This window comes from Apostichopus japonicus, chromosome 10 (assembly GCF_037975245.1).
Source record: "Apostichopus japonicus isolate 1M-3 chromosome 10, ASM3797524v1, whole genome shotgun sequence".
NCBI lineage: Eukaryota > Metazoa > Echinodermata > Holothuroidea > Aspidochirotida > Stichopodidae > Apostichopus > Apostichopus japonicus.
Genome location: NC_092570.1, coordinates 18,008,126 through 18,035,470, shown reverse-complemented (window position 1 = coordinate 18,035,470; position 27,345 = coordinate 18,008,126). Strand labels below are relative to the sequence as shown.

The following is a 27,345-nucleotide window of genomic DNA, read 5'->3' as shown; positions in this document are numbered from 1 at the left end:
GCTGGTGGAGGGGGCGTGGGACAGGGGTGTCGAGAAATTTAAAAGTCAATCTTCATTTCATTTATTCGCTGAACCGCTCCTAAACTCTATGCCACTGACCAATTTTTACGGCGCCTGTTGACGTCATCAACCGATCAGCTGTCGTTTGTAAACAACCAGCTGAACAACGGATAAGAATTCCTCTAAACCAAGATAAGACATTTAAATTCCACTCTGATGGCATAAACATTATGTGGAAAATCTATAAGCAATAAAATTAAGCAAAATTCTTAGCTATTATGATTATACGGGTACTCTCTTCCAGTGGTATTAGGCACAACTATTACCAGCGTCATGTGATGCCAATGAGCACAACAATGCGATTACGTTTACACCATAAATACAATCCCACACAAAAGCACAACGAGCCAATAATCTACGAACCGAGGCCTGTTATGCGAATTCAACATGACTGCAGGTTGGTACAAGTCTTTCTCTCTTCTGGAAAAAGGTGCTTCGTCTTATTTTTTTCAGTGCTATTATTATAGAAGTCATGATGTACACACAAATAAGCTAAAAAAAAACTTCATGAAAGGTCACAATATGTACTACCGCTAGCAACAGTCCCACAACAACATATCGCATAGCTTAGGCCTAATGTAAGTTGTAGCATCCACAGGCGTACAGTACGATTGCTAGCCTAGGCTACAGATCTAGTCCCATAGGGTACATGTAAATAGTATAGTAATTACTAATTAGTATATAGCAAGCAAACGTACGTACTTAGCTGTTAGCGCATGTGTTAACTTCAGATTATTAGCTTAGGAAGTGGCTCTGTGGATAAAAATTGAAAAGTTGTAAGCAATTGCGGAATACCACGCAACACGCAAACAACACTTGATGAAACGATGGCTACGCTGTCAGCCTAGGCTAGGCAATTTTTTTTAACAGCAAAAGCACTCTTTGACAAATTGCTTTTGAAAATGATGCAACATACTTTGTTGACAGCTTAGTCCACTATTAGCTAGCTCTGTTGGCTCCACTGGCTACATTAGAAGGTGGATTTTTCATGTATTGGAAGTTTGTACAGGATTTGCTTAACAAGTATTCAAAGTCAAACATTAGCTAGCTCTGTTGGCTCCACTGGCTACGTTAGCAGAATGCCCTTTCTCAATGTGACATTAACAAGCATTCCATTGCATGCTGATGGCAAAGCCAGTGTAGCGGGCTACGTAGATAAGTTTCTTTAACTGCATTGTATTCTGCAATTGTGCCAAAGTTTAATACAGTACATGTATGATACATGGTTCAATAGCACATTATTTCGATAGTGACACAACACAACAGACTAAAGACCAATTCCTTTACCCCAGAGTGGCAATGGGAATATAAAGTTTGATACAGTACATAGCTCATTAAAGTATTATTTTGTGGGTATTTGCTCAGCAGATGGGTGGAGAGCAATTTATTACCCCAGTAATTGTTCGGCAGTTTATCACAATTTCAAACTTGATTATGAAATGCCAGGCGAGGCTTCAACACGATTGGTGTTCACATTATGTCATTCTTTGAATAATGAATAATGTTCAGGGAGTACTTCACAGAACTTTATATATACTTTTCAAGATAAAAGTTGGCATATTGAGGGGGATATCCCCAACAAATCAAATCAATACCATTATGAGTATCAATATGAATTTATCCAAAATATTGGCTGAAATCCCCTAGGGTGCCTTACCTTAATAGCCTACCATGGCACTTATCTGGACTATCCCAGTGTGTGCATGTAACAGATTGAAAACTCAGTCTGTAGTCATTGAATTTTTCTAGGACCACATATGACTTTCAGAATGGGATTACATCCACCATCTAGCAGCAGTGTGAATAAGGAAATGAGTCATATATTACTTGACCAGCAAAAATCAAAAAGAATGATATCTAATTACCGACAAGAAATGGTACAAAAGTGTAATGAATCAGTTGCAGATAGGATACTGTAGTTAATGCCTATATGAAATTGTAAGAAATATGTGAGATTAATGGTTTAGTGGAAAAAGATCAAGGACCAGAGTCAATGGTGTGCACACAAGATTATCCAGAATATCTCTCCTTTAAGGCATAGAATTTTAACTTAATTCTCCCTTTTGCTAACTAAATGTAAACTTGTGCGTAAAACACAACTGGCTAAAGTGAAGTGGTCACTTGCATTTTCCTGAATTGCAGTACACATCAATTATTGTAAAGGCTATTGAGAGTAAATGCTGATAACAAGCAGTAATAAAGGGCTTTTGTTAGGTTACGGTAGTAACCAAATCATGCCAATTGTTGACTGATGACTTGTTGACCAACCTTATAACAAATGTTTTTTTCTTTAAGTGTTCTGGTAGAAAAATGAGAGTCTCTTTTTTTTTTCTAATGGCAAAGAGATAAATCCATTTGCAATTCAGCATCTAACCCAAATTTTGAGACTTGCCTTGTTTCCCTTTCATCCATATGTACCGTACTTTCATACTTTTGTTCATTACCTTGCTACCCATGCCCATTTATCATTTGTTTATATCCTCTCAGGAAACAAATTATGTAAACTATGTCATTTTTGAAAATAAATATTTAAAAGCTAAAACTTATGGCAATTCTATAACTGCAGCGTATAGTTAGAACAAATGCACACCAGGAACACATTATCTGTTGTCTTAGATTTTGTAAAAACTGTTCAGCCAATGTATGTTCAGTAATGGACCATACTCCTGGACAGCTTGACTTGTCAGGTACTGTTATAGGCATGTCTGAGGTAAGGGTGACAACTGACTGAAACAAATCATAAATCAAAATAGACCTAACGTAATTAGTCAACGTGTTAATGGTCTTTGCATTTGTTTGCTCTTTTCTGTAATACTGCCCCCATGTAAATGTAGGATGGCATGGAAAGTAATTTTGAAGTAGCACTTGACAAAGTTTTTCAAAGTTCACCGTTAATTGACCAGTTTCAAACTTCAAATGCAAATTAGCCAAAAAGAACAAGTAACCAGACAGTAAAATTATCCTGCATGCCTTTTCAGGAAATGAATTACCTTGTTGACAGTTGAGAAAGTCATTTTTTACTGAATTAGATTCCTATAAGTATACTTTAAAGAACAAGGGGAAATGGCTTAATGCATACCGAACTAGAGATGTGTACTACATTGTGCAAGTTTACCTAGAAATAAATAGTTAACAGGGTGGAAATGGGGTGGCATGTAGCTCAGAGTAAAATTCCATCAAAGCTAAAGTTACATACTGTACCTCCACGAATCAATGAATTTGCAGTGGCAGGAGTTGTGAGTATTGGCTTTTTCTGATTAGGGTACATCTTCCATTTGAATGGGCACAAGGTCTGGTTATTAGGACCTGAATAACCCTGCTGTGAGTTTATGTTTAAAGCCAAACCAAAGACTCAAATATGTGGTAGGATTTGATTTATAAGGAAACTCCTGGAGATCATGTCTCCTCTTGTTTTGATACTCTTAAGTATGGTTGTCATGTGTTAAGTAATCTCATGTCATTTAGTTCTAACCTACAGTACATTATTTCTGTCTGCATTTAATGTAATGTGGATCAACTGAACAATGCATTGCACCCGAGCACTTCGTACAAGACATCCTTCTCCTCAGGAAAACATGTTTCCTGCAAAATAGCCAGTACTTTTTCTTAGTTAAATGAATGGGATCATGAGGACATATTTATATTCCTTGTACAGTATACATTTCTCATAAATGATTAAATGTAACATAGTAGTGTGGAATGCAGCCTAATTCAATGGACCAAGAGTATATAATACATGTATATATATATCTTTACTTTTGCTTCTGTAGTATAAAAGTATTGGACAAACACACAGTGTAGACCGATAAACTGCTGTGTGATACTGTACCATTGTCAGATCACAGTGCAATTTTCTTTGTAGAGCAAGTTGAGCCATGCAGGCATTAAAGCTGATATCACCTTCCATTATCTTCTATAGCCATTTATTGTCCAACTTTGGGGCCTGGGACTGATGTATATAGTAAGCTGTAGAACACTGTAAAACTAGATTTGGAAGGAAAATGGTATTTACCCAGAATTGGGTCAGTCAGGAAACAGTTCAGTTTCTTCTGTGTCCGTAAAATTGCAATGTTCGAACTTACCCAGCGATCCAACTATACCTTCCCCTCCCCTGTTCCCCTGCCCCGTATCGTGGATATTATTATGTACATAGCGAAGTTTCATTGCATTTCCTGACCAAGATTCCGTGAAAACTACATTGCTCAGTTAATGTTTGAACGTGAAACTTTTTGCCAGGTACACAAAACTGTGAATTTAACTTACAAAGAGGTATTCAAAATATACTTTACCTTTAACAAGTTTTACTTCCTTTAAGTAATACGACAGTACATACATGCAGAAGTGGTAATTTATAATCACTTAATGATAGATACAGATATTTAAGCACTATTTTAAGTCCCTCCCCCCACCACACCCCGCCCCCCCCCCCCCTAATGGATGGTCTTATATTGTTGTCTTCTATCTTATTGTTTTATATACTTACCAATCTGTGCTATCACCTATGTACAGTAAGTAACATGATGATCCAGTTTTACCTCAAGTCTTGTAATATATATAAACTGTATGTCTGAGTATCCGCCCCAGGTATGCAATGTCATAGTGTTCCAACTGACACTTTATTAAAGGTCTACAGACACCTATGAACAACATTGTCCTAATCACTGTAATAGGTATCAGAAATCATGAAAATAGCTGCAACTCCCATCAAAATCCATCTTAGATTGACCATTCTACAACATTGTCCTAATCACTCTAATAGGTATCAGAAATCATGAAAACAGCTGCAAATCTCATCAAAATCCATCCAAGAATTGACCATTCTACAAGTCTTTTCTTTATATTCTAGTTTTATTTATATGAATAAACATTAGCTAATTATACACATTGATGATGAAAATGGAGTGACTGCCTAAATTTCTGTTATGTTATCCCTTTTTGTTTTCATAACCTTTCCACGTTTCAAGGACACTAAACACAGGTTTGTGGGCCACAGACAATTTTTTGGAATATTTTATTGTTTTCTTTGAAAAGTGGAACATCACATTATTCAAATGATATATGTGGGCTTCTAAATAAAAGGTTAACTTACAGTATTAAGTGCTAAAATAAGAAATGTTGATGAGTGCAACACTCCAGGTCATAGTTTACACATATTCAATGAGTTTCCCAGATTTATCAAAACTTTTAAATTTTTGTAATATATATCTTGGAAATGAAAAGAGCTTTTCAAATTAACTTCAGAAGATTTGAATTATAAATCACACACAACAAATGTACTGAATTTATATACCTGGGCAAATTGTTTACAGGTGTAGGTGTCCAACTGTCCGTAGAACCTTAACCATCCCTACAGTTTAATAGACAGGATGTCAGATTGTTTGACAATTTCCTCATTCTCTTAACTGAGAATAAATATTGAATCATAGATATTTCTGTATTCTACGGGTAATACGTACGTTTTAAGCAGACTCGCACTTCCTAGTTGATAATACACTATGCTGCACTTCTCTCTGTGTCGTACCATAATTAAGCTCTTATTGATGATCACTTATGTTGTGTTTACCTAAGTTTATATCTACATTACCAGGTCTTGAAGAGTTGTTATAGATAATGAACTTAACACTTTTGAACTTGAACATTGGCATAGAAAGCAAAAGACTTTTGGCAGGAAATTTATAAAGTTCTAAGTAGACAAATATAGTTCTCAGACCCACACAGTATTTAAACAAAAGAAGGCAAAGAAAGGCTGTTGGAAAAATTCCTTTCATTTTTTTGTTCCTAATTCACGCTCATCGTTGTGAGTAACTATTAGCTCATTGGCGGCACGATGCGCCAGTCTAGTTTCCTTTCAGCCATCATTACGTCTAGTCTCACTTCTCTATATTGCACAATCCAGAGCTGTTGACTGTCATAGTAGGTTTTGAATTTTGTAATCAAGACTGTTTAGAAACAGTTTCAAATAAGACCCTTGAAATATGGAATCATTCAACAGTTTATCATCATCAACGGAATCAGGAGACTTCATAGGTAAGTTATTGGTGGATAAAAAAAGAAGGTCTTTGTCAATTTTTTCCAGAGGAATTTTTTCAAAACTCTACATGCAAGTTAGATGTAACAATTAAACTTACAAGTGTGACCCTGTGCGAAATTTTCTCAAGCCAATAGCGTTGTTGGTTTAAAGTTTTGAATGGTGATGCCTGGGCCACATTTTCATTGGATTTTTAATTGTGCGTCGGAAGTAAAATACTGGAAGTTTTCATCGTGGGGTGAGTTAATTACTCCAAGCTGGTTGGCAGAAGGATGGAATACTGTACAATGTCAGTGTTATTATACCCTGGACTTGGGTTTTTATCTAATGTTGTATCATGTGTACCCAGGTATATTATCATATGTATTGGGTCACTTATTGATGTAACCAGTAGAGTTTGTAGATTGTATCTAGTGCTATGATAGAAGATTACTGTATTGTCTTACTGTACAGGTGGTACGTTTAACTCCTTCATTACCTGGGGATGGTGGTGAAGGGATCATGAGTTCAAGGATGAAATTCAGAGACAAGCTGATAGATGGATTTAGTATGGGTATAAGATCATCATTATATTTACAAATATAGGCAGTTTACTTCAGTGAGCTAATTGTTTAATTTCATCTTGAGTAAATATTAATTTCTGTGAAGATCAGGAGACCAGGATAGTAATTTCACGTCTACAGTAAACTTAGGAAATACTGTAGATGACTACACTTCATGTTTAGTATCACATGACACACATGCTTGAAATTTAGTTATAGTGCACCCTCAGCAATTGAGGTTGAGGTTTTGTGTACAGTAAGTATAGGTGTGTGAATGGCTGTATATGTCATGTTAGTACATAACACACAGCACTGAGAAGTACATAACACACAGCACTGAAACGTACATAACAAACAGCACTGAGAAGTAGGCCTACATAGTACATAACACACAGCACTGAGAAGTACATAACACACAGTGCACTGAGAAGTACAGTACACACAGCACTGAGAAGTACATTTATAACACACAGTACTGAGAAGTACATAGCAAACAGCACTGAGAAGTACATAACACACAGCACTGAGAAGTACATATATGCTTTATATATATGCATATATGCTTTCTTTTCAGATTAGATAGTTATGTCAACATAACCTTGAATGGAACTAGATAATTTCCTCTCATGAATTTGCATTATTTTGGAAGATCTTTTCCAGATATCAAATTATAGCTGTTTTATAGGACAGACCTTCACTAGAAAGAAAGGTTACTGTTGTGAACTTGTGGTACGAACTGTGTGTTGTGCAGTGATCAACTTGGCAATCAACAGCTATCCAGTAGATTTATACTTGATATGACTACTGTGTCAAGCAGCTATTGTACATTCCCCTGCAACAAGACTGAATCAATATGAAGAGGTTATAATCTCTCCAGATGCGTAAGAGATTATCTCTCCAGATGGGTAGTGCCTAGCTATTACCAGAGATGTGGAGCATGGGGTAGTTCTATCTCTCTTACGCACCCTCTCTGCAGTAAAATGCTGCATCAGGCCTACAGAAGTGACCGTTAATATAACATACAGTATGCTAGAATTGCAATATTTTAACAGTCTATAGTAGGCTACACTCAATTTTATAATAACCACTTCTTAACATTGTTGGTATTTATTACACTCTACTTTTTATTAGCCATAGTGTGAGTAGCAATAAAATATATCTGCATTTAGTGTACTGATTTTTTTCTGTAATCTGTACTAACACATAATTGACTCCTGTTGTTGGTTCAGCACTGCCCACAGTCCAGCTAAGAAAATATGAACTTAATCATCATTCAGGTTGTTCACAGACTTCCTCTTTCACACGAAGGTGGAAGAAAAAAAACAACTCTTTTATATACTGTAGTTTCACTATGAGTTATCATTATCAACAAACTATCCCTGTATGATTGTAGTAATGCCTACAGAGAGGTATATATAGCAATTAGTTATCATTATCAACTGACTTTCCCTGTATGATTGAAGTAATGGCTACAAAGTTGCTCTGTGTAATATTGCATTTATAGTTGAATGCCAATAATGTGTACAGGACAGTTACATACAATTACATACTATAAATATCACAAGGCTTTATTGCGATATTAAGGAACAGTTATTTTCTAAATGTGAGAAATCAATGGCTATTGTAGAATTGAATAACTTAAAGAGCAGAGCTACCTTATTGTGTTGATTGTATGATGTTTTTGTACTAAAATGGAGACCATAAGGTGAAGTCAGTTGTCAGTAATTTGCATATGATTAGTACTCCTTTCGTTGTGAAGTTACTTCTCTCTTCCCTTACCTGTCTCCCTGCAACCCCACAACCCCAGACCTGTGTCAAGCTAAGACGGTTGTTACTAAGTGTAAGGTGCTTTTATACACCACTGTTTTTTTGTTCCTGTGGGGGTGGGGGGTGGGGGGTGGGGACGGGAGTTATTTGCAGGATTTTAAAGGAAGTGATGTAACATGAATGCAGAAAGGATGCTTTTGTTTGATATTTCCGTATTTAACTTCATTGTACCGGTCTAGTCTTGCTTTCTTCAAATTATATATTTTCTACTTTCTCACAGCCTGTGTAACCTATGAAAGCATCAACAGTGTTGTGGTGGAACCATTTCCTCCACAAAATGCTGGCCCTATGTGGATTCTTGGGAGACAATTTGACTGCACAAGAGATCAACATCAAATAAAAGAGTTTGTTCACTCAAGACTCTGGATAACTTACAGAAAGAACTTCTCACCAATAGGTAAGTCCTTAAGAAACATACAGTGATCTGCATTTACACTTCAAATGGGACCCTAAGGTAAAGGCACTGTACACTCAACACCATGCCAGTTCGTTGGTGGGTGTGAATCAGTGAGCTGATAGTCGTAATCGATTAATCGCTAGTAGTCGCGATAACACTTTGGAAGTTCGATTAATCGCGCTCAAAACCTAAGTTGCGATTACTCGACTACAAGCTAGCACTACACATAATCTGCTTTGAATAAAAACAACACTAAAAGCAGTTTGTCAGCAAATATTGCAAAAGTGCAGGTTCTCAATGCTACATTAGCACTGTGCTGTGTTAAAAATAAGGGTACTCCAGTTAGATTCATGCATTTGCTTGTCAGTACGATAGTTGTGCAGTTCAACATTCAGTCCAAGCAATGCTTGATTGTAAGTTATTAATCTTTTACGATTGCCAAAGTATTTGTCATTTCTTCAAACATGGTTACAGTTACCTCATTACTGACCTGGTTCACATTTATGGGATGTCTGATCGAGTGTGCAGATCGAGTGTGCAAAATGTATGCCTGCTATCGCGCTAGGCTAGAGCCTTGCCTAGCGCGATGAACCAGGGAGTTGTTTCCATAACAACTCCCTGGTTGAACGTCCTAGATAAGATTTACAGAAAACTCTTGCATATTAATCATCACAAGGCTACAAGGTGTTACTGTTTGCACATTTGCTTTAATTAGTGCTAGTTGTTGTAGTAGCCTCGTAGATTCATTGAAAGTTTTTTATTTACTATGAAGGGTTTTAAGAAATGTTGAAGATTGAAAGTAGTTCACAGGTTTTATTTGGTACAGTAGATGTTTTTACATGAATTAGACAACACATGTTTAGATACGAAAGAACAAATAAAAACAGTGCACCATGAACAAAGATTTGTGTCAACTGTATTTCTGCAATGTAAAAATGACAGTGATGATGTCATAACTGGAACCGAGTAATCGCAGTAATAGTACAATTATTTAAACATAATGGAGAGATATTGTACTACAATATCGCTCCATTATGTTTAAAGGAAGTTTATAGTGGCAGTCTATTTGGGTATACAAAAAAACTCCATATTTTTTCATCGCCACAGTCCCTAGTTCAGGAGTTTACTTCCTATGATATATTTTGAACAGTGAAGAACGATGAGCGACTGGATGTCATCGCAGCACTCCATTTTGGGGGTTGCAGGGACGCTATCATTAGTTAGCTACACTGTAGCGAGGAAGTTAAAATTTCTGACAGTAAAATAGAGATTTTGATGATTCCCGGTGAAGTTGCAAGTTAGCAATCTTTTGGAGGGTTAAAACATTCCAGAATTCCCTAACTAGTTCTTCTTCAAGTTCATCATATGTTGTTCAGATATTTGTTATTTGAGAGATTTTTTGAATCACAGCTGTACATTAATTCTGTACATTTTCCTGTGAGTGTATCAAGGCCAAGCTAATAGTGAGATCCGGCCGAGTCTGACCAATGTGCCTCACTGACGTCACCTATCGACGTAAGTCAGTGTAAGATTCAAATTTTTTGGCAGGATGGGCCAACATTTCCAGCACTCCATCACAGAAACTAAAATTCATCACAGGGCAAGGCTTAGGGCGAGAGGAAGACAATAGATGACATGACCGGAAGGACTGGTTCTGATATTTCACTAAAAAATCCTTTAAATAGATCTGCATCTTTTAAGAGTTTGTTCTTTTTGTTTCAGGTGGAGTTGGGCCAAACACAGACCAGGGTTGGGGATGTATGCTAAGATGTGGTCAAATGATGCTGGCACAAGCTCTTATATGCAGACATTTAGGGAAAGGTTTGTAAATTTCTTGATTGAATCCACACTTGTACACATATTCTAACATACTGTACATCAGTACTCATCTTACTTGTACTCGGGGCATTTTTCTCTGTTACGTGATTGACAGCTTGGTTGTCCGGTTAATCTGTGATGGTTTTAGTCATCATCTCTTTGTTTATATTGCAGGCGCATGCTAACTAGAGTACTGTTTATCAACATTACACAATATAGCCTAGCTTTGCTCTACGATAAAGGACCAAACGCCGAAACTGGCTTCCAATTCGTGACCAAAATAAAGTTCAAAAGGGTTGCACTAACAAAGACCCCTCCATTGAATATCAACAACTAACTAATGTTGACCTTCACCACGCACTACAATGACACGTATTTATATACAAATACAGTTGTTCTTGTTTGATTTGTCATTTGTTAAGAATTCCTAAGTACTCTGCTGTCAATTCTTGAGTAACCATGACAACGGTCATTCCATTCAAGGTGGATTGAATATTTTACAATCTGATGGTGCCAAAATGTAAAACTGAAAGAAAAGATAACATCTGTCTGAAAACAGTTTCCACCAAATCACAAAAAGACTAGTTTGATTCATTATGCAAATTATGCTTCAACAGTTTTTGCATGAAATATCAATAAATTACAGGAAATTGTGGGACAGAAACATTTACGTAGACGAATAATCTTGCAAAAATTGCTATTTGGATCAGCCAGATAGTTTGATCTTTTAATTATATTAAGAGGATATCCAGATATAGTCTGTATGTGTAAATATCACATAGCTTGGTGAAGATTAGAATGTCTTACTGCATATTGTTATAGAGTAGTACTACAGGCATGTACAGTACAGTAAAATACACTGCAGTAGTTTGAACCAATTTTAACAAGTCCTTTTTTAACCGTGCTTGGACAGAAACAAGTCATACTGCTTTCACTCTGCAAATTGAAACTAAGTTTCCTGTCAATATTCGTTGCAAATGATGATATACTACTATACTGTGTATAAATACTGAAAAACAAATGTAAATTACAATACAATAATACGCTTTGTCATTTGTTGACCTCAATTTAGGAAACCAAGTTTCACTCAGAAATATTTGTGTCTGATTCTGGTAATTGATAATGGTAGATTTCAGTTGACCTCTGCTTTGGGACAACTTATCAAATATGCAAGCATTGGATACAGAAAAGAGAGTCAACTGTAAGTGATTTATCTTCATTAAAATGATATTTTTTATTTTATTTTTTCAGATTGGGTGTGGAACAAACACAATCCAGATGAAGATTATATTAAAGTTTTAAAGATGTTTCTGGACAAAAAAGACAGCTCTTATTCAATCCATCAGATTGGTGAGTTGAAAACAAGATTATCGGGCTATATGTTGCATTTTAACTTCATTTGACTCCACTTTTTCAAGTTTCCATAAACCCAGCCTTCACCTATTCTCCTGAACATAGCATACTTAACTTTATGATGGTTCATATAACTATTTTACATGTTTTTTTTTCTCAGCACAAATGGGTGTCAGTGAGGGTAAAGATGTGGGCCACTGGTATGGTCCAAACACAGTAGCACAAGTTTTGAAGAAGCTAGCAGCCTTTGATCGCTGGAGTAACATCGCTGTGCATGTAGCATTAGACAACACAGTGGTCAAAGAAGATATCAGTAAGTTTGATTCAAACTGACAGGTTTGGAAATCTCACGTAGATACTATTAAAACCAAAATGTACTGGTACTGGTACTCGCACTGGCACTCGTAATGGTACTCATATTGGTACTGGTACTGGTACTCATACTGGTGCTCGTACTGGTGATCGTACTGGTATCGTACTGATACTCGTACTGGTGCTTGTACTGGTACTGGTACTCGTACTGGTACTCGTACTCATACTGGTACTCGTAATGGTACTCGTAATGGTACTGGTACTCATACTGGTCTTCATACTGGTGCTCATGCTGGTACTCGTACTGGTGCTCATACTGGTACTTGTATTGGTGTGCTCGTACTGGTACTCGCACTCATACTGGTACTGGTACTCGTTCTGGTCCTTCGTGTTGGTGCTCATACTGGTACTCATGCTCATTTTGGTATTTGTACTGGTGCTCATACTGGTTCTCATACTGGCACTTGTACTGGTACTTGTACTGGTGCTTATACTGGTACTCGTACTGGTGCTTGTACTGGTACTCATACTGGTACTGGCACTCATACTGGTACCTGTAATGGTACTCTTACTGGTACTCGTGCTCATACTGGCACTCATACTGGTACTCATACAGTACAACAAGGGGAAATCTACTTGTACTTGTTCTCAAGCTGATTTACTCATACTGTAAGTCTGCTAAGAGTCATACCCAACATTTGGCCATATAAATCCAAAACTATATTCTGTATTCTGCTGTGCTGATACAAATCTTGAAAAATAAACTGAAAACACAGAATGAGTCATTGATAATATAATATATCAAGATATATTGTAAACATGTGTTAGACCAACCAGATCTAAAACGAGAATAAAATATCTGTTAAATTTTGTCATAAATGAGAATGATGACATACCAGTGTCCTTTATTACGTTGGACATTATATAAAATATGCCAACATTTCTATGTCAGTTGGTAAACCTAGGACTTTAGCCCCTAATATTATTGTATCTTGTTTATATGTGATGTGGTCCTTGTAGTATGACAGATGAAACTCTATAAATGTGGGTTTCTAATTGAAAATTCTGCTTGCTTGGGTAATTGTTTCCTCTTTACTTCCCAAAAGAGTTCTGTCGGTTTTTTGTCTTACGTTGTCAAGACAACAAAAAATACATACGTTGCACAATTTCAAAACTCAGCAGTTATTAATTAAAGGCATGAATAGTTTCACTTCCTGTCTTTCCCAAAGATGAGGAAGAAGTAGATAAAATACTTTTCACAGTGCCTCTTTAACGTATATATCACTATTCTAAAGTACATTTCCTTGTCAAGGATATCCAATGTTGATGTCTCATATCTATTACATTATCAATATGATACCCATTTTAGATCACCCACCCTAGCAATCCTAATTTTCATTTCATAATTTCACAGCTATGTTCATATTCTCGTGCCTTTCACCTTTCTCAGGAGCTCTTTGTCGTACAGCTGTCCAGGGGAATAAACCCTCGTTCCACAAGCCCAGATCAGAACACGTCTTTCAGGAGCAGGGAGCAAACGGTCCTCTCTACCTTGCCGCATCAGAATCGTCTTCGTCGTCATGGAAACCTCTAGTACTATTCATTCCTCTCAGACTGGGACTCAATGAGATAAACAATGTATACATCAATAGGTTAACAAACTGTTTTAAACTGCCACAATCCTTAGGAGTCATAGGAGGCAAACCGAACCATGCCCACTATTTCATTGGCGTTCACGGTAGGTAGTCAAAATTCTCTCGGCCCCACTCCTTCAAAATTAAAACAAATGTGATGTAATATTTGTACTGTTGCCCATTTAAGCAGTATTTGGCCGGGGAATCGGTTCTCAGACAAAATATAAAACCCATTCATATCTAATCAAATATGGCTTTTCCTGTTAAAACATGTGGAGCAAAACATTTATTATGAATGATGACAAGACTAGTTATATATATATATATATATATATATATATATATATATATATATATATATATATATAATGCAATATATATATATATATATATAATGCAATACTAATTTTCTTGTTTTTAAAAAAGTGAAAGAAAAGTGGAATCATTTTCAGTTGCATTTTTTTGGGGGGTCAATGTAACTTTATACATCTCTTCACTAAACACGACTAAATCCTTTCAAAATTGTCTCTGATGAAGATGTACTCCCCCTCCAAATTAAATTTAACATGCAGAAAAATAGCAAAAATGAAAATCTTCTGTAACAAATACTGGTATTTTTTCGTTTTATGTTACTTCTTAGATAAAAACCTTGTTTTCCTGGATCCTCACACGACACAGCCGACGGTGGACTTTGATCAGTGGGGCCATATAGCAGACGAGAGCTACCACTGTGCATCTGTCAGTACCATGCTCATATCTAGTCTAGATCCATCCATAGCCTTGGTGAGACAAATAATATATAAGTGCTACCACTATCCTAAATAAATGCAAATTTATGTATGTTTTTACATCTATGTTGTTATATCTAGTTTTAGATCCATCCATAGCTTTGGTGAGAAAATATGTAATATATAAGTGCTACCACTAACCTAATAAATGCAAATTGATGGATGTTGTTAAGGAGAATAATTAGTGCTCAAATCGGTGGTGAAAGATATCGTATAAAATAAGATTGATGAGGTTTTGTATAAAAATAAGATTTGTGTAAGGTAGGTAGTTAAGCAAGATTGAACAGCAGAACTTTTTGAACAAATCTCACAAGCATTTGATTATACTTTTATGGCACAGTGTACATTGTTTTGGTCTAAGCAATGACTGCACTATAGTAAACATTTAATACTACCACAGTAACCAGAGGCAGGTTAAATAGGTGACATTTGAAAAAAAAAATTACAAAATCCTTTCTCTTTTTCTGTTTATTTCAATTTTATAAACAGAAGAATTAATCATTGATGATAAATCTGCAGAAATAATTGAAAATCCTGCGTTAGAAAGTCTGCAAGATTACTTCCTTTGTGCATGTACGATTCATTTTTTATTTGTTTTGTACTTTGACTGAACCTGACATTACCGGCCTGTTTTCTGTATTGCTATAAATAGCAACTGATGTAATGTAGTGATGTAATGTAACTATTAATAACTCATTACGTTTTAACCTGAAAGAGAAACTTCCTGAATGTGAACTCACTCAGTTTCTGCATGGGTACCTTGGAATGACGTCATCAGCAGTTCTGCATGGTTTCATTTTACTATTGTTATGATGCTGTTTATGATTAATCATTGATTCTTCATATAATTACCCCCAAAACATAAAATCCTGGATTATTTGGACGTTTTAGGACAGGAGGATTGTCTAGAATTTTGCCTGACAACCATCAATCTCACATAATTATTTGGTGTGCTAGTGGGGTACCATTAATCTATTGGTCGGACATCCTGGGTTTTCGGTGACCTTAGGTCAAATTACAGTGAATGGTGTGATAACATGTAGTACTTGTGCACACATTTGAGGTTAAAGTCTGAAAACATTGTAAACACAATAACTAAAGGACTGTGGGGTGGGTGAACTTCAATGTGGTATGTGGATGTACCTTATTGAGTAGAAGAGTAAATTTAACTGGAAAAAGTTTGAAAACCTTGTGAAAAGCCATAACTCAAAAAATAAAGCTGGGATGGATGTGTAATAAGGCTAGAAATCATACATGGATATGTTGATAAAACATGCAATGAAAATGCAACATTTGTTAGTAAATAACATTCTTACAATGAAGCAAAGTTTAGAAGTCCCATCAAATAACCATTTGTTCGTTCCAAAATATTCCAAAGTGTACAACACTGTAATTAATACTCTTGCTAAGGAGCAATTGATGGTAAATCAGTGCCTGTACTGCATAGTTTTGTCTATTATTAGCATTTTTATACACCCAAAAAAACTTTTTCTAGACAGGTAGTTCAAGGGTGTCAACTGGGGTGAAGAAAAGCCCTGTCATTAAACAGATTTGCATGGAAGTGATTAGTATCCATTTACCAGTAAAGCACATTTGAAGCAAATGTTGTTATCCTTAGTAACTATGGAATGGTTCTAAATGGATGCAATAATTAGGTGGTTCTAAGTAGATGTATTTTGCTTAAAATAAATGGGTTTTTTTTCTCTTTTTTTTCTGTATGTGTCCTTTCTTGGTTAGCCTTTAATCAAGGGGAGAGGGGGGGGATGTCTTTTACTGGAGGAAGTAAAGAAATGCAGAAGTTGGGATTGAACCAGGGACCTTGTGATTGTCAAAAATTTTCTCTACCACTAGACCATTAGATGGGACACTGTTATTTAAGGATTTTCTAATATTTAAAGATCCAGTTGTTTGGACTTGCAATCAGGGAAGCTTGTCAGGGGGAGGGGGTCCGCGCAACTCACCTTGTCCGCTTGGGAACCTTGTCAGGGGGAGGGGGTCCGCGCAACTCACCTTGTCCGCTTGGGAACCTTGTCAGGGGGAGGGGGTCCGCGCAACTCACCTAGTCCGCTTGGGAACTCGCCTCACTTGGGAACTTTGGATGGTGATAACCCAGCCAGGGCTTGAACCGTGTTGATCAGGAAAATTTAAATCGCTCACGGCACAACCAAATACACCATTTTGGTTCCCAATGGATAAACTTTGTTTTTATCCTTTATACTTCCACCTGCCACAAAGAACAGAAAATTAAAAGGCTCTGGCTGGACTTGAACCGCAGACATGGAGATTGTCTGATTCTCCCAAGTCCAGAGCACTAACCACTGCACCACTTGAACTGTTTAAAAATAATGCTCGTTTCTAATATTTGAACCTCAGAATGGAAAGGTTAAAAGAGCGAAAAATTAAAATGCTCTAGTTGGACTTGAACTGCAGGCATGGAGTTACAAACTCTCTCCAGTCCAGAGCACTAACCACTGCGCCACTTGAACTGTTGAGAAATAATGCTCATTTCTAATATTTGAACCTCAGAATGGAAAGGTTAAAAGGGCAGAAAATTAAGGTACTTCTTCTTGAACCCAGACAATTAGTTTGTGTTATTCTTTCAATTACAGAGCACTAACCACCGCACCACAGTAACTTTTATTTAATCCCATTTTACCTTTTTATATCTGTACCTTTATTCATTCATTGATTCATTGATTGTTTTTATTTTTATAACATGAAAGCGTTTTTGTGTTGTCTATAGTGGAAGTATTTTCTGAAGGTGTTACATTAAAATGTATGTGATAGCTGTGTGGTTGGGTCTAATAAAGGAAAACAATAACAGAATGTAACTTTTTAATATTCATTTTTGCTTTCCTTTCTTCTAGGGATTTTACTGCCGGACAGAAGCTGAATTTGAAGATTGGTGTCATAGAATACAATGTGTAAGTTTATGTTAAGTCTTGTATGTTGTTGTTGCTTAAAACTAGTGGGCAGTTCATCCAGTAGGTAGATGAGGCCCTAAAAAAATATGGTGGTCAAGGTTAAGGGGGCCTTTATTAACTCAAGACAAGATGGAAATGGCAGTTTTCTAGGTGTGGGGGGGGTAGGGAGAGGGGCTGGGGGTATCCTAGGTCCCAGAGGATGTTAATCTGGTACTGGTTAATCCGATGCAAAGTGACAGTGCTTTGACTTTCTTAATCCCTTTAATAATCCTTTTAATATCCTAATTTCCATAGTTTTATTAACATTGTGGAAGATTTTTGCCGATTTCAGCAAAATTCGATAAGTGTTCTACTCATATTAGTCCACTATAGATGGCTATAATATGCCAAGAGCTCGATAATGAAGAGTATTGCTAGCTATTACAGAATTCCCAAAGTGATGTTTTATCACTTTAACACTTAGCCGTTTTATCAGTATTACTTTGTAGTTTGGTCATAAAATAAACTGCTTGTAATATTTCTTCCATCCAGCATTTAGTAGTCCCCTGTTCTGTCCAGCAGTTAATAATTGCCCCCTGTTCCCTCCAGCAGTTAATAATCCCCCCACCCCACGTTCCTTGCAGCATGTAGTAGTTGCCCCCAGCTGTTTATTTCTGCAAGATCTTTCAGTGTGGCTTCTATTTAAACATTAAGGCTATTAAACCCTGTCATCCTATCATTATTTGAATCATCACTTGGTAACACAGCGTTACCTCACCCTCCGATACGACTTGGAAACAACATATATGAGATGAAATATGTTGAAAGTTTGGTTTGCAGGAGTCGTCTTGGCTGCTCCTTTATGTTTATTAGAATGCAGTTAATCTACTTTTATCTATGTTTGGATCTATGTGGAAAGAGCTAATGTGATATGGTCTTTGTTCTGACAGGTTATTAGTGAGAAGGAATTCAGTCCTATGTTTGAGGTGACAGAGACCAGACCCATCCACTGGCCACCATTTCATGAGTCTGGAGAAACAGAAGAGTCCTTTGGTAAGTTATCAAATCCTCTCATAATTTACTTTGTTCCTGGCTTACCTGTCTCCCCACAACCTTAGCACCTCCTACCATGCCTAGAATGAACTGGTAACCTTTTAACACTGTGCGCCCTGTATAACCAGACCCCCCCGGTCAATGCCCTTCCTTCTCATTCTACCATCCAAAGTGTCAACATGGTGCGTTTTGTTGTCCAGATTTCCTACAGGGATTTTCGTACGGAATTGGAACCTAGGTAATTGGTCTTTACCATAATTTGGATACTAAAGTATTACCAAGCGTGCACATAATTAGTTACACTTCATGTGTGCATACTTATACATTAATATAAGGCCACACCTCTTGTGGATCTCCCTCTCCTGTTGCTTGCCGAGTGGCATCGATCGAAATGCAGGTTGTGTCCTCCACAATTTGGTATGCGAGATGATGCAATATTTGACTGGGAGTCCCAGGGGGGAAGAAATGATTTAAAGAAACCCCTACCAACTGGACTTGTTATTTATTGCAGTCACTGACACAACTGCTGGTCTAGTCATAAGTCATGTATTTCTGGTATCTTTTTTCGTGTTTATAATTTCCCATTTTAGTTTTTCCCTGATTTACTATTTAAAAGACAAGTTTTTGCTGGAATCTCATCTCTGCTGCTTTCTGGGCTTGTGTAATGAAACTGACACCACCACCCCCTACCCACATAATATTTAACCCCCTCCCCCAGCAAGAATAATTAGCAGGAATCACTCTCTTATGACTGGAAGGCTGTTGTGGAAGGCTTTCCTTGTTCAAACACTTTTCTAAGTAACAACTTCCTTGCATAATTCCGGTTCATGGTACCCTAGGTTGAAAGTTATCTAAATCATTTGAGGGTGGAGTATTCAAACTGGGATGACATCACAGTCTCCTTCAATTTGGGGAATCCCATTTGGTTTTGGGGATTTTTTAATTTACTGTCCATATTCGATTTTTTATTTATCGTCAGAAATAACCGAATTTGATTATCCAAGAGAAGATGAAGATTCTGATGGTTTTGAACATGTTTGATAGTCAGCCACAGATGTTGCTATGGTAACATCTATGAACATTTTGGGGACATCATCTGCAGAAGGCACCTGGGGTCAAAAGGTTAATCCTTGATGCCTTTTCACATGACGACGATGATGATGATGATGCTGGAAGGCTGTGAGATTGGTCCTGGTTGTATTGCTCAGATTTTAAAACAGGAAAGAGGTTGGTAGATTTACACAGGGAAAGGCCTCATGAATATTAATTATTTATGGTGTTGCATAGTCATAAACAGCGCCCTGGATGTGTGGAAGGGTATTCAAGTATAGTCCTATTGCTTCATTGCTTCAATGAGGTTACTGGAGTCGCAAGAATTTGGCAAAAGTTGATAGAAAATACCTTAGGAAAATATACCGTGAAGAGGTTACACAATGGGTGACATTTGCTTCATGAGAGGAAAGGAGTTTACAGATATACTGGCAGAATGATATGCTTGCCATTCTACAACCCCACCCCCCTCCCCCACCTCCCCCACCATCTATCAACTTTTGCAGGTACATCCAAAAATAGTTCCCTTCTCTTACTTACAGATGAAACTCTGCTTACTAATGGCTGAATGGGTATTAGTAGGTAGAGGGCAGGATGTTGAAACATTTGGTTTCCTCATTAGTTATTTCTTCCAACGGCTGAATGGCTATTAGTTGGCAGAGCACAAACAGTTTCAGAGGATATTAGGGATAATCCTGAGCTCAATGGTTTGAATCCCATGATTAGCAAAGAGTTTTGGTAACATTTTTTAACCAAAAGTTTCTTCACAATTTGGCCGCTAGTTTTCTTGTGTTGCTCAGTTATTAACGCCTTTTTAAGTTGGAAACTTTATTTTGACAGATATCGAGGTATTTGATTGTATTTGTTCCAGTGGGGTGTGATTAATGGTGCTATTTATTTGGTCACAGATTTTGGAAATAGCAGCTGAAATGTAGTTTATAGTGAAGGATCGAGATTTGTACTTTTGCTCTACCACATCTGATAATGGATAATTTAGATTGGTCACTTGTGGTGTAATGATGGTGTAATGATAATGTAATGATGGTGTTATGATGGTGTTATGATAGGGTAATGATGGTGTTATGATGGTGTTATGATAGGGTATAAATGCAAGTATCATCTACTGTAGCTATTGAGAAACATGTGAATACAAAGACATGATATTAACATTGAAAATGTTTAGCCAAACAGAAAAATCTGCAAGTGAAGTGGTTTTATGGATGTCAAGATAAAACATTCCAAAGATAATTACTGTTTGTAACAGGGTCTGATTAAAACATGATGCGATATCCTTCTATCAGGCAGCAGTGGTACATGCTCTCTGGTAGGAAGGTCATGAAGGTCAAATGAGACAAAAAGTGTCCATACAGTTAGAACTGATACTGATGAAACTTGAACTTTAGATAGAAAGTTCTTTTGGCAGTTTTTATTTGTCTGATTTGAAACTATATTTGCAATTATCACATACATGATTTTTTTTAATATATCAGTTTAATGTTGGCATGAGTTGGAAGTAGCATTGGCATAGAATAAGATTTCATGCATTTTCATTTTTTCCCTGAAGTCTAAATGCTGCATTTCTGTATATACAGTGAAAATTTCAAGTGCCAAAGTTAACATTGATAATGGTCTAATTTTTGCAAAGGAAAATTATTTTCTTTCTGATGTACGATTTAGCCTAACTGTAATAAAAAGGTAGAGTTATTGTTTGGGCCCTACATCATCACAGTTAGGCATATAGTCTTATTGATGTTGGTAATCGGATGGATTAGACCTGAAGTTTCAAATTGGCTTGGTCTTTATTTCCGTTTGCTGGTATGGAGATGGAAATATTATCATAAAATAGTTTATTTATGGATAAGTGGGAACTTGTAGTAGACATTGGTAGTCTTTCCTAACTGTTTAAGAACTAAAAATAAAATCTGAAATACCATGTGTGTTGAATATTTCTCATCGCCAGTAAGATAGGATTAAGATCATACTGTTGCAGTTTCCTTTAGGAGATTATTTGGGAATTAAAGGTGCAAGAATTATTTCAAAGTAATTAATTAATTAAGCCATGTCAGTTAATTAATGTAGAGAGAAATTTGTAGAATGAAGTTACTACTCAACAGTAACCAGTGATGGGTTTTAATAATGCTTGTATTTACTAATGCAACATAACAAATGTAAATGTTTCATTGTTTTATTGTAAGAAGAGCTTAGCTACCTCTTCCGAGAGAGTCCATGAATGAATGCCATTTTCAAATCTTTATTCTTTGAAATCAAAGTATCAAGTAGCTGTGCCTCCATGACTGCTTAATGAAAAAATGTATAAATGCTTCAGTATAAATTACATTTTGAGTTCCTGAAAATTTCTAGCTGTTTTCAAAAGTATTTTGATAGACATTCTGACCCTTTAAATCATTTTGAAATATTGAAGATATCACAGAGAGACAGAGTACTTGGAGGAAGCAGTAAAATGCTTATTGAAGTGTGAATATGAGTGACCATTTCTAAAGCATGTTTGGGGCTATTCTGATGAATTTTAAGAATCTGGATGTTTTTAAGTACCAACTCAATATTTCAAAATATGTGTGAGTCATTTATACAAAATATTGTTATCATGGTGGCTGGATAGTGAAGGATGGATAAAACAAAAAGTTCTAAGCTCCTCCAAAATGTAATTTTTCGATGGTGTTTATGAACTGGTAGATTAGACAAATAAGATGTTCTGAGAGATAACAGGACATTTGCAGTAAAAACGTTAAATGTGAGTGACCATTTTTTCACTTTCTAGCATTTTTAGGGACAATACTGATACTTCTAAGTTTTTGTAGTTTCATCTCATTACTTTTTAAATGTAAGTAACAATTTTGCCATTAACAAGTTTCTCACCGTTTGTCACATTTTGTCCAATTTTGTCACAATTTCAAGTGTGCAGATTTTGATTTACTTCTCACAAATTCTTGTCATCCCCTTTTGTTTTTCGCTCTCTGTTTCGTAACTTTTCAAAGAATTCTTGAATTTGATGAAATGTTATCCTGATTATATGTAAGAGGGTTCAATCTTTAATATCTTACCAGTAAATCAAAATTAATTATTAACTTATTAATTTGAACTTGATTTTATCTCAAAGTTATTGTTGTTATGAAACCGAGAACTAATTCTTAATTCCTCCGATGGTGTAGTAATACAGCTACATCATCATTGCATGATTAAATGTCAGTATTATTCAGCTCGTAAAAGTGTTTTTCCCTTGCTGTTCCATATTTTGTTTCTTCATCTTCTGGTTTTTCTTCTTCAGTGTGATATTGGTCGTGTGCATGTGTTAGTTCCTCCTCACTTACAGTAATTTAAATGCATGAGTGAATATATTCTGTGGTCATTCTATGCTTCCAAAAATTGTACATTAAACTTAATTTATTTGATCAGTAAAGGTATGATGCCAATCACCAGATTTTATTTTGGTTTTCTTATTTTTTACAAAATATTCAGACATATTAAATAAAGATGAAACGAACAAAACATTTCTCATTTTATTTGCATATTATTTGCATAGATGTAAATAAATCATGATGGCCATCAATGCAGGTCCTTGCTGACTGACAATGTAAACTCGATCCCAGGGAATAAAACCGTCAATATTTCTGTTTTTGGTTAAGCAGAAATATTGTGACACAGTAACATCAGAATTAACAGATGATTAAACTGGTATTAGTTTATGTAATGTGTTTGACTTGCAAATGATCCCATGACCCTCCCCACTCCCAACCATTCCTGACGACCACCCCAGACCCGCCATAGACTATTTCTGCATCCAACCACCTGATGGGTGTTTAGTTTGGTTATAGAATCCCTTACCCATCCTACCCCTTCACCATAGACTGTTTTATCGTCCGACCAAGCGATGGCTAATTTACCCGCATTACATGATTCCAAAACCATAGCCTCACGACCTGCTTGTTACAAATCCTGTACTATCGTCCAACATTAATACTACTCTATCATATTGGTCGATTCCATAACGTCACGTCAGAGACGTAAATTAGATCATATATATATATATATATATATATATATATATATATATATATATATACATATATACATATATATATATATATAAATATATATATATATATATATATATATATATATATATATGTATATATGTATATATATATATATATATATATATATATATATATATATATATATATATATATATATAGTTTTAGGAGGTCTAGTTTACTCATGCAGACCAGAAACATAATTAGAACATATAGTGTTGAAGAGGTTTAGTTTGGATTTGGCTCTTTTCATGTTTTAAAATTGTTCAGTTCCATCGAAACAAGATGTTTTTTCCCACTGTGATATTTTTCTTAAGGGCCCCCAAAAGTTATAACAGCGATCATTTTATATGCGTGTGGTAATTTGAAGTCACATTTGCCTTCAATTATTCGTCTTGAACATTGGCCGTCAGACATTTTTAGGGACAATACTGATACTTCTAAGTTTTTGTAGTTTCATCTCATTACTTTTTAAATGTAAGTAACAATTTTGCCATTAACAAGTTTCTCACCGTTTGTCACATTTTGTCCAATTTTGTCACAATTTCAAGTGTGCAGATTTTGATTTACTTCTCACAAATTCTTGTCATCCCCTTTTGTTTTTCGCTCTCTGTTTCGTAACTTTTCAAAGAATTCTTGAATTTGATGAAATGTTATCCTGATTATATGTAAGAGGGTTCAATCTTTAATATCTTACCAGTAAATCAAAATTAATTATTAACTTATTAATTTGAACTTGATTTTATCTCAAAGTTATTGTTGTTATGAAACCGAGAACTAATTCTTAATTCCTCCGATGGTGTAGTAATACAGCTACATCATCATTGCATGATTAAATGTCAGTATTATTCAGCTCGTAAAAGTGTTTTTCCCTTGCTGTTCCATATTTTGTTTCTTCATCTTCTGGTTTTTCTTCTTCAGTGTGATATTGGTCGTGTGCATGTGTTAGTTCCTCCTCACTTACAGTAATTTAAATGCATGAGTGAATATATTCTGTGGTCATTCTATGCTTCCAAAAATTGTACATTAAACTTAATTTATTTGATCAGTAAAGGTATGATGCCAATCACCAGATTTTATTTTGGTTTTCTTATTTTTTACAAAATATTCAGACATATTAAATAAAGATGAAACGAACAAAACATTTCTCATTTTATTTGCATATTATTTGCATAGATGTAAATAAATCATGATGGCCATCAATGCAGGTCCTTGCTGACTGACAATGTAAACTCGATCCCAGGGAATAAAACCGTCAATATTTCTGTTTTTGGTTAAGCAGAAATATTGTGACACAGTAACATCAGAATTAACAGATGATTAAACTGGTATTAGTTTATGTAATGTGTTTGACTTGCAAATGATCCCATGACCCTCCCCACTCCCAACCATTCCTGACGACCACCCCAGACCCGCCATAGACTATTTCTGCATCCAACCACCTGATGGGTGTTTAGTTTGGTTATAGAATCCCTTACCCATCCTACCCCTTCACCATAGACTGTTTTATCGTCCGACCAAGCGATGGCTAATTTACCCGCATTACATGATTCCAAAACCATAGCCTCACGACCTGCTTGTTACAAATCCTGTACTATCGTCCAACATTAATACTACTCTATCATATTGGTCGATTCCATAACGTCACGTCAGAGACGTAAATTAGATCATATATATATATATATATATATATATATATATATATATATATATATATATATATATACATATATACATATATATATATATATATATATATATATATATATATGTATATATGTATATATATATATATATATATATATATATATATATATATATATATATATATATATATATATATATATATATATATATAGTTTTAGGAGGTCTAGTTTACTCATGCAGACCAGAAACATAATTAGAACATATAGTGTTGAAGAGGTTTAGTTTGGATTTGGCTCTTTTCATGTTTTAAAATTGTTCAGTTCCATCGAAACAAGATGTTTTTTCCCACTGTGATATTTTTCTTAAGGGCCCCCAAAAGTTATAACAGCGATCATTTTATATGCGTGTGGTAATTTGAAGTCACATTTGCCTTCAATTATTCGTCTTGAACATTGGCCGTCAGACCAGGGTACGGTCACCACCATGATCAGGCGCGTATCCAGGATTTTCTAACCCGGGGGGCGCGAATTACTATCTAAGCGGAGCGCCACCATCGGTTGGCGCGGAGCGTACAAGAAAATTTCTGGTTTTGATACCCCCCAGATCACCGGAAATGGCACTTCTCGGGCTTGAAAATGAGCAACCAGATGTACACTTTTGCCTGAGAACCAAGTATTTCCCAAAAGTTTTTTCCATCCATAACCTTTTTGAAGATTGTCACCAGTCACACATCATGTTCGACCTGATTGCATGTCCTATGGATCATTGCTTTTGTAGGTGATTCTACGTCACGGCCCACAATATCCGAAAGCCCCACTTTTCCAAGTTTTAAGCCCATTATTTGTTGAGAATTTGAAAATTCACATTTCTCGTGAATAAAATCACTTCAGAACATACCCATAATGTTGCAGAAAATTCAATCTATGGACAACCAATATAGAAAAACCTCCTTGAACCCCTAACAGACAGGTCAAAATTGCACGAGTAGAGGAAAGTATGATGAAGAATGTTGGTGAGGAAATTTTCGAAAATTCAGACAGAGTTAATTTATTGGTGTACAAATATTAAAAACTCTTATAATGGCTATTATAAAAAGGAAATGAAATGAAAAATAGCAGATATTTCCGATATCAGGTATATCGAAACCGAACACTACACACATAGGCGTAGGTCCCGTAGGAGGCGGGGGCTGCAGCCCCCCCCCCCCCCGCAACCAAATTTTCCCCATTTTTTTCTGGCACCTACTGAAAGAAAAATAAATAGCAATGAATAGCTTAAAAATGATCTCCTTGGTAATTAAAATAAAGTTGTAAGCTTGGCCGACATTACTACTGTAAAAGAGAGTTTTGACATAAATGGATCTGTATGGTTTTTCTCCATCTACATAAGACATTTGGTTGTTTACATTAGCATCCGGCGGTATACTGTGCAACTTTGACGGACCGTACGGTAAACGATGGCATGCGATGTAATGACCGATGCTTGTTTATATGATATTGGCATCGATATGTTGAACGCGCGCTTCGCGCGCGAAAAATTTTGGCTTTTTTTTCTTCGGGCAAGTCATTACAGCCCCCAAATCCAATTGGGCTCCTACGCCTTTGACTACACACATAGACAGTTTTTGGGGCTGTTCATCCTGGAACATGCATTTCAATGCTCACTGATATGATGTTATATATGCTCTTTGCTTTACAAATTCGAAAAGGCGTGTAGCGAATAATTGCCAAGGGAGGGGCGAAGCCAGTAGGCAAACTATCTAAGCGAAGCGCCACCATGAGTTGGCGCGAAGGGTACAATAAAATTTTTGGCCGAAAATGCCTCCCAGATCGCTGGAAATGACACTTCCCAGGCCTTGTAAGTTGCATCTAAGCATTGTCT

At 36.1% G+C, this 27,345-nt stretch overlaps 1 protein-coding gene across 4 annotated transcripts; it reads left to right on the top strand.

Moving 5' to 3' along the window:
* Positions 1 to 222: 222 nt before the first annotated feature.
* On the top strand, positions 223 to 23,274 carry LOC139975327 (cysteine protease ATG4B-like). 4 transcript variants are annotated; one of them, XM_071983178.1, is made up of 10 exons: positions 223 to 490; positions 8,678 to 8,854; positions 10,577 to 10,675; positions 11,924 to 12,022; positions 12,186 to 12,338; positions 13,788 to 14,075; positions 14,612 to 14,754; positions 17,627 to 17,683; positions 18,613 to 18,715; positions 19,695 to 23,274. In XM_071983178.1, exons 1-10 carry the CDS (start codon positions 448 to 450, stop codon positions 19,754 to 19,756), a joined length of 1,224 nt encoding a protein of 407 aa, XP_071839279.1. In that variant the 5' UTR covers positions 223 to 447; the 3' UTR covers positions 19,757 to 23,274. The 4 variants fall into 4 exon arrangements, with proteins under 4 accessions (XP_071839279.1, XP_071839280.1, XP_071839278.1 ...); XM_071983179.1 differs by having other exon boundaries at positions 231 to 457; XM_071983177.1 differs by lacking the exon at positions 223 to 490 and adding an exon at positions 5,889 to 6,087.
* The last annotated feature ends 4,071 nt before the right edge of the window (positions 23,275 to 27,345 follow it).

What these genes read in the sequence shown, in the direction of transcription:
- LOC139975327 (XM_071983176.1), top strand. Translation starts at nt 6,248, where the DNA reads ATGGTGATGCCTGGGCCACATTTTCATTGGATTTTTAATTGTGCGTCG. An exon ending in AAAGAACTTCTCACCAATAG is followed by an intron (nt 8,855 to 10,576) that starts GTAAGTCCTTAA and finishes TTTTTGTTTCAG; the next exon opens with GTGGAGTTGGGCCAAACACA. An exon ending in TAGATCCATCCATAGCCTTG is followed by an intron (nt 14,755 to 17,626) that starts GTGAGACAAATA and finishes CCTTTCTTCTAG; the next exon opens with GGATTTTACTGCCGGACAGA.